Raw genomic sequence first — 7699 nt, 5'->3', positions numbered from 1 at the left:
ATATATATTTCTTAAATTACAAAAAGAGACAACCACTTACATTTGGGAAGTTACACATCATGAGAATGGTCCATAGTTGCAGGTTTTGTGACAGAAAAGTTTAAAACAGCCAAACTAGGTAGCCACAATCTATATTATGTTTGCCAGAGCAGGCCAACCCTGTCTGTTACACGAGTCTCTATTTTTAAACTTCCCACTCCACATTCTTTCAATATCTAACTTCTTAGGCCCTAAAATCCCCTTCAACATCCCCCTCCCCTCTTACCTCTCCTATCTCTGTTAGTCACTCCTCACACTTGTAAAAGTAAGTGAGTATGTTTGTGTCTACACACCAAAGTTTCCAACAAAACAGTCTCCTACCTCCAGGTGATTCACAATCCTTACCTCCTTCAAAATCTACCTCAGAATTCCTCCCTTCCAGAAAACACTCCTGTTTGTGCCACTAGCGAGCATTTGAGGGGGGAGAACGGAGCGGGGGTCAGGGGGTGTCAGAGGACCTGGATTTTATTTCTGCTTTTGCCCCCTGTGGGCTGTTATAGTCTTTGGTGTTTTCTTATGCTTATATTCTTAGTTATCTGGCTTCAAGGGGATTCGAACATGCCTTAGGAAGTAAAAGTGCTAAAAAATGCACAAGTGGGGTTGGTGTGTGGGCCCCTGGGAACTGCTTCTCTCAGTTGCTACCCTCTCCCGCCTGCCAATGAGGGCACTGTGTTCCCAGGGCCTCCAGCGTTTGCACACCAATGAGGTGGACTTTACTGTGGGCAGTGCAAAGGCCCTGAGGGCAGCACCGGTTCTTCAGGACGATTCTGTGAGCTTCTGTCACCCATAGCACCAGTCAGGGATGAGCACACTGGATGTGCTCAGTCAAAGTTTATTGCTTTGATTCAAATTTCTTTGGAAAACTCCACCTCCCATGTGACAGCTAAATCACTGTGGATGGTGGAAAAACTCATGCTTCCTTTTCACCCCTCTAGATACAACCCTGAGGTGGGACAATGATCCAGGTGGCCCACTAGGTGGTCCAGGCTCCAAACCACACACTATGTATGTCTCCTTCGATCCACATCCATCCAGAATGGGTGGGAAACATGGCCGTGCTTTGGATGAGCCAATTCTATGAGAACCAAAATATGGCATGCAAAGCCCAACTGGGACACCGCCATGTCTAACCCCAATGTGGCTCTAACATGACCATTCACAGGGCTGCATTATGACCAGCTCTGGGGACCACTAGCGGTCTTGAGTGTGGGACCCTCACTCCCTGATAAAAAAGACCACTCACTCTTGCTGGTAGTCAGAAAAGGCCAGGGCTCACCACGGCCCCCACAGATGGCCTCTGTGTCCACTCTGCCACCTGGGGAAGTGCCGCACCCCCTTGGAAGTGTTACCTCCCTTGTCATTTACATGTAAACCATTCTCTGTGTGGAGCAGATGAGCAACTGCCCTCACCCCATCCCGAGAGCCCGCTGCACAAACACGCAGAAAACACATCCTCTGCCCCATGTACCAGCTGTATATCACACGCAACAAACATCATCTTCTCTTTTTAAAAACAACCTGGCCTTAGAGATCCATCCAAGGCAATGCCATTGCGAGCACTTGAGAATCAGTCACAGTAGAAACAAAAACACTTGAGTGCCACCTTGGCTGGCTCTTGCTTGGAAGATCCCAACCTTTAAGTCACTTGACATGGGTTTGCCTTTGCCTGACCCATCGATGGGCTTGAAAACAGCACTCCAGAGAGCCTTGGTCCTATCTCATCCAGAATAAAATGCATAATAAATTTTAAAAATGTGCTTCCAACTTGTGCTGCTTGGGAGTTTTCAGAGGGTGCTCCCCAGAATACTCCAATGGAACCTTGCTCCAGCTGCCCAGAAGTTCCTGGGCCCCCCTCTGCAATCTCCTGGGTCACACTGAAGCAGTGGGAGAAGAGATGACAGAAGGGGGCAGGATGACTCCTTGCGGTGAGTGAAGATGGTGAGAAACACAGAGAGTCCATGCTTCCCTGATGGGCCCCCTTCCCAGCGAGCATGGAATCATGTATATAGAGCTTTGATTTCAAGTGACATACCTTGAGTTTTTATGCCTTTGTCAGGGTTTGGAGGAGTGAGAGAGATGGACTAGAATCCTAGATCAGGGATGTCCACACAAGCTCACTTCTCCTGGAGACACCTGAGAGCCAGAGCTTCTCCCCTTGGTGCCGGTCCTTGGGGAGAAGAGAGGCTGGCAGCAGTGCTTCAGCACCCAGAGCTGAGGTCCAGTTGCAGAAGCATGTCCTGTAGAGACCCCTGCAGCCGGCTCAGTGCCACCACCTCTGTGGAGTAGAGTGAGGCCTCCAAGACACCGCCCAAGCTCTCCAAGGTCTCTAGGCCACTGGCCCTAGAGAAGGGGCAGTTCTTGAATTCAGCCAACAGTTCGAGAAGGTCCCGGAGGTTCTCCAGGTCGTTGGCTATTTGGATCACATTTCTGGAAGGCAGTCTGGTGAGGATCTGCTGGTAGATCGCCAATGTCTGGTCCATCTTAGATAAGCTCAATACAGCGTGGAATCCAGGAATGAAGTCTAAGCCGGTGACCCTCTGTTTGGAGGAGACGGACTGCTGTGCAGAAGGAAGAGAGGGGTGAGAGCTCAGCAAGGAGGGGAGAAGCCAATTCTGTGGGTCTCTCTGGCCTTTCCCATAAGGTGGAGAGTCACTTTCCCCATGGCACCTTCTCCTTGCTTGTGGGGCCAGATCTTGAGCTGTTAAGCCCAGGTGACCGCTGAACCTCTCTCTGCCTTCCTACTCTTTCCAAACCATCACTCCCAGGCCAACCTTCTTGGGTCCTTCTTTATCCCATTGGTCTCTGCTGAAGAACCTTCATGACTCCCTTGTTGTTTTTAAGTGCCGTCAAGTCAGTTCCTATAGCGACCCTCTAGAGGGTTTCCAAGGAGCGACTGGTGAGCTTGAACCACCAACCTTGCAATTCAAACTGACTTTGCAGTCTAGCACATTAACCCACAGTGCCACACCAGCACTCCTCATGACTCCCTTATTTAGGTCCAAATCCATTGCCTAGAGTTAGTTCCGACTCATGGTGCCCCATGAGTCCTGGTGTGGTGCTGCAGGAAAATGCGTTACACTGCAAGGTCAGTTAGAATTGCAAGGTTGGCAGTTTAAACCTCACCCGCCACTCCTCAGAAATTCTATACAAGGTCATTGTGAGTTGAAACTGACTTAATGGCACTTAACAACAACAGTCTTTACAAAAGCAGATTGGTGGACTTTCTTTCTAGGTGAATTTGAACCATCAACCTTAAGGTTTGTAGTTAAGGGCAAAGCGTTTGTACTACCCAGGGACCTTTATTTAGGTCAATTGTTGTTGTTGTTGTTGTTAAGTGCTATAGAGTCAGTTCTGACTCACAGCAACCCATATATGATTTCTGAGGAACAGTTGGTGGGTTTGAATCACTAGCCTTGTGGTTCAAACCTACCTTGTGGTCCTGCACTTATCCTACTGTGCCACACCAAGACTCCCATTTAGATCCATTGTTGTTGGTAAGTACCCGTGAGTTGGTTCCAATCCACAGCAACCTGGTATAGGGTATCCCAGGAGCAGCTGGTGATCTTGAACCGCTGACCTTGCGGTTCAAATTGACCTTACAGTTCAGTGCATTAACCCACTGCACCATTCCATACATTCCCGGACTCCCCACCCCCGACCCCTACACCATCCTTATTCCCTCCCACCACTGCAGACTCCTCCTTCCTAGTTAGGGTCTCCATGCCTGGTTCGCCACAGTTTTTGGTTCCTAAGGGATCCCATGAATGCCTGGTCTCCCTCCTCTGATCCACAACACTAGCTACACTAGGAGCATTTCTCTGTCCCTTATTGCTCATGGGTAGAAACCACACCCTGCATCCATGAGTTGGACGCTCTGGCTCTCTCACATCTTCTAAGACCTTGTGAAGACGATATTGTACCCCATTACCTAGATGACGAGGACTCCTGGTGTGGTGCTGTGGGTTAATGTGCTGGACTGTAAAGTTGGTTTGAACCACAAGGTTGGCATTTCAAGCTCCTTGGAAGCCCTACACAGGGTGGCTACACGTCACAGAACTGACTCGATGGCACATAACAACAAAAACACCTAAATAAGGAGATCAAGACTTAAAGACATTGAGAAACTAGTCCAAGATCTCACAGAGAGAAGAGAAGTATGAAGACTCACATCTAGTCTTCCTAATTCCAAACATAGACCTTATCTTGGAAACATTGAAAGACTAGGCTGACTGACCCCAGAGAAGAAAAACCAAGTATTGGAGGTGGAGAACTCAACATCTGTTTGCAAATATGTTGTTGTTGTTGTTGTTGTTGTTGTTGTTAAGTACCGTGGCTAGCAGCAGTGAGGAAGTTTCATAGGGCCAGAGTTGAGTTAAAACTAGGAAAAGTAGCCAAGGACAATGGGATGGAGGCCACATAATGAGAATGAGGGAGGATACTGTGATGACCTGGTCCCCACCAAAGGAACACAAGGCCTGGCACTAGGACTTAGGGAAAGGAAGTCAGAGAGAAGGGGAGTGAGGAGGCAAGAGACAGAGGGGAGAGGAGAGAAGAGTCAAAGATGAAGCATCAAGCATCAAGGCCACTTGTGTCTCTGCGTCTGCCTCCACTAACCTCAGAGTGCCAACAAGCACATGCGTACTGGACCCATGATGTCAGAGTCATGTCATTTTTCATGGAAACACAAGACAAAATTCAACATTTTCTGGGTGGTTTAAAAGGAGGACCGCTCATTTTAAAGTTGTCAGAGACTTCATTTTGCTTGGATCCACAATCAACACTCATGGAAGTAGCAGTTCAAAAAATCTGACAATTTTTTATTGCACTATGAAAATCTGCAGCATAAGACCTCTTTAAAGTGTTCAAAAGTTAAGATGTCAGCTTGAGAACTAAAATGTACCTGACCCAAGCATGGTATTTTCAATAAATAGCCTCATGCTATTGAAAGTTGAAAAATGAACAAGAGTGTAGAAGAATTGGTGCATTTGAGTTATGGTGTTGGACAAGATTATTGAAAAGTACCAAGGCCTGCCAGAAGAACAAACCAACAAATCTGTGTTGGACATATAGTCAGAATAATTCACCCTCGGAAACCCTGTGCAGGGTCGCTATGGGTCGGAACCGACTCGACGACACTTAACAACAACAACAACAATTCTTAATATGTCCTTTGTCTCTCATACTTCGGACATATTATCATGCTCAGTAAAGTGTAGGGTAGCGAAAAAGGGGAAGACTCCCAAGGAGATGGATTAGCACAGTGTTGTTAAGTGCCGTCGAGTAGATTCCGACCCATAGCGACCCTGTTTTATAGGGTTTCCAAGGAGCAGCTGGTGAGCTTGAACTGCCAACCTTGCAGTTCAAACGGCTTTGCAGTCCGGCGCATTAACCCACAGTGCTACACCAGGATTCCAGGGCACAGTAATTGTTGCTGTTGTTAAGTGCCATCGAGTCGGTTCCAACCCATAGTGACCCTGGACAGGGTTTCTGAGGCTGTAAATTTTTACGGGAACAGAAAGTCTCATCTTTCTCCCATGGAGCAGCTGGTAGTTTCAAACTGCTGACCTTGCGGTTCGCAGCCCGATTCGTAACCACTACGCTACCAGATTTGTTGTTGTTAAGTGCCATCGAGTCGTTTCCGACCCATAGCAACCCTGAACAGGGTTTCCAAGGCTGTAAATCTTTACAGGAACAGAAAGCCTCATCTTTCTCCCGAGGAGCAGCTGGTAGTTTCGAACTGCTGACCTTGCGGTTCACAGCCCGATTCGTAACCACTACGCTACCAGAGCTCCCTACACTACCAGAGTAGCAGGGCTCAAATATAACAATTGTGAGGATGGTGTAGGACTGGGTAGTGTTTTGTTTTGTTGTGCATAGGGTTGCTGTGAGTCGGAACTGACTCGATGGCACCAGACAACCACCACAACAAGCTCATGCCTGAATCCCAGTAGGCAGATGGGCTGAGATTTAGGAGGTGTACAATAGATGTTTCTTGAGTAATCTGGTTCCAGCCCTGCCAGGAGCCAGTGCTGGGCTGAGATGTCTTAAGGTCATGGGCCCTGGGATCCTCCAAGACTGTCCCTACCGTGTGTGAAATGTCACTGATCCTGGTGAGAATGGTCTTGATGAGGGTTTTGGTGTCATCTTGGATTCTTCTAATGGGCACAGCTTGAATGCTGGACAGTGAGGCCCAAAGCCACAGGAGCTGGCACATGACTGCACACCGCATCTCTCTGGCAGGATGTGTTTCTCGAGTCTAAAAACAGAAGAACCACATGTTGCAAGGGGTTAGCTTCCCACAACTAAGCAGGATAAGCACAGGCTTACTTGTGCCTGCTTACTTATCTATTGTGAACAAATTTACATGGGTCTACTTGTGCTTGCTCACTTATTTCACAGTGTTGTTGTTGTGAAGTGCAGTCAAGTTGGTCCCAACCCATAGTGACCCTGTATAGGGTTTCCGAAGAGCAGCTGGTGTGCTTGAACTACCGACCTTGTAGTTCAAATGACTTTGCAGTCTGGTGCATTAACCCACAGCGCCACACCAGGACTCCATGTAAGTGATGAGAAACATGTGAACCTGTTCACTACAGATTAGTAAGTAAGCACAAGTCAGCCTGTGCTTGCCTTGCTTATTGGATACACTGACCCTGTTAGGGGTGGTAAATTTGAAAAGAGGCTTTGATTCTGTAGGAAGGTGCTGTGGGGTTGGGAGAGAGAGAGATGCCAACCAGGCCTAGAAGCAGAATCTTTGATGTGATGAAAAAAACACGGAATTGTTCATTACAGACTAGCAAGCACAAGTAAGCCCATGCTTACCTTGCTTATTGGATAATCAGACGTTGCTCAGAACACACTCATGTGCTCTTTCATTAGTCACATGACTGGATGTGGAAAAAGTCAGATTCGAGTTCTGTCTACCTTCTCCTCCAAGCCAAAGTCAATTAATTATCTAGAAATATGTCAATGAAATGCTTTTCCTTGGGAAGAGGCAAGGCCTGGTCAATAAACCACAGAAGGGATCCAGAAAACCACAGAGCCAGGGAGTGATAGAGTGCAAACTGTGGTGACCATGTGAAATTGATTATGGGGTTCAAGGAAAAGAAAAGAGGCTTTAAGGTCTATTTGGAATCTTGAGGCACTGCTGACCACTTCACCTGTAATATGCTCATCTCCTGGCTTTTATGAGGACCAAATGAGATAATGCATGTGAAAGAGCTTTAAGAGAGTCGTGAAATGTACCCGGTTACTGCCTTATTATTAGAGTTGATGTGGCTTGGCCTGACATTCCTCTCTCAAGGCTGCTGCCATCGCTCCAGGACAGCATTCATCACTTGCTTTGTTGCTCCCTTTCTGTCCCATTGGGAGCAATCTGCATTCAACCAGCATTTATGGAGAGGCCAATGATACATCAAATACAGTGGTAGACACCAAGAATATAATAGTGAACCAGAGTACAAGTAGCTTACACTTTAATAGGCCTGACAAGCAAGTAAATGGGCAAATCTAACACAGAAAGAGAGCTTTGCAAGAATTACAAGATATCATGGGGCTGCTTGAAGAGGTGTCTCTTGAATTGGGTATTAAAGGCACGAGTAGGAGGTAATAACGCAGTACTGGTGGCTCTGTAGGATACACTGGATTGCTAACCACAAGGTCA

At 47.2% G+C, this 7699-nt stretch overlaps 1 protein-coding gene across 1 annotated transcript; it reads right to left on the bottom strand.

Annotated features, from left to right (window-relative positions):
- Positions 1 to 2237: 2237 nt before the first annotated feature.
- LEP (leptin) lies at positions 2238 to 6268 on the bottom strand. The gene is made up of 2 exons (XM_006861101.1): positions 6125 to 6268; positions 2238 to 2597 (listed from the first exon to the last, which is right to left on the bottom strand). The coding sequence occupies exons 1-2, from the start codon at positions 6266 to 6268 to the stop codon at positions 2238 to 2240; spliced, it is 504 nt and encodes a 167-aa protein (XP_006861163.1).
- Between the last annotated feature and the right edge of the window lie 1431 nt (positions 6269 to 7699).

The sequence above is a fragment of the Chrysochloris asiatica genome, unplaced genomic scaffold (assembly GCF_000296735.1).
Source record: "Chrysochloris asiatica unplaced genomic scaffold, ChrAsi1.0 scaffold00041, whole genome shotgun sequence".
Taxonomy (NCBI): Eukaryota; Metazoa; Chordata; class Mammalia; order Afrosoricida; family Chrysochloridae; genus Chrysochloris; species Chrysochloris asiatica.
The sequence above is the reverse complement of the archived record's forward strand: the minus strand, read 5'-3'. Positions and strand labels throughout refer to the sequence as shown.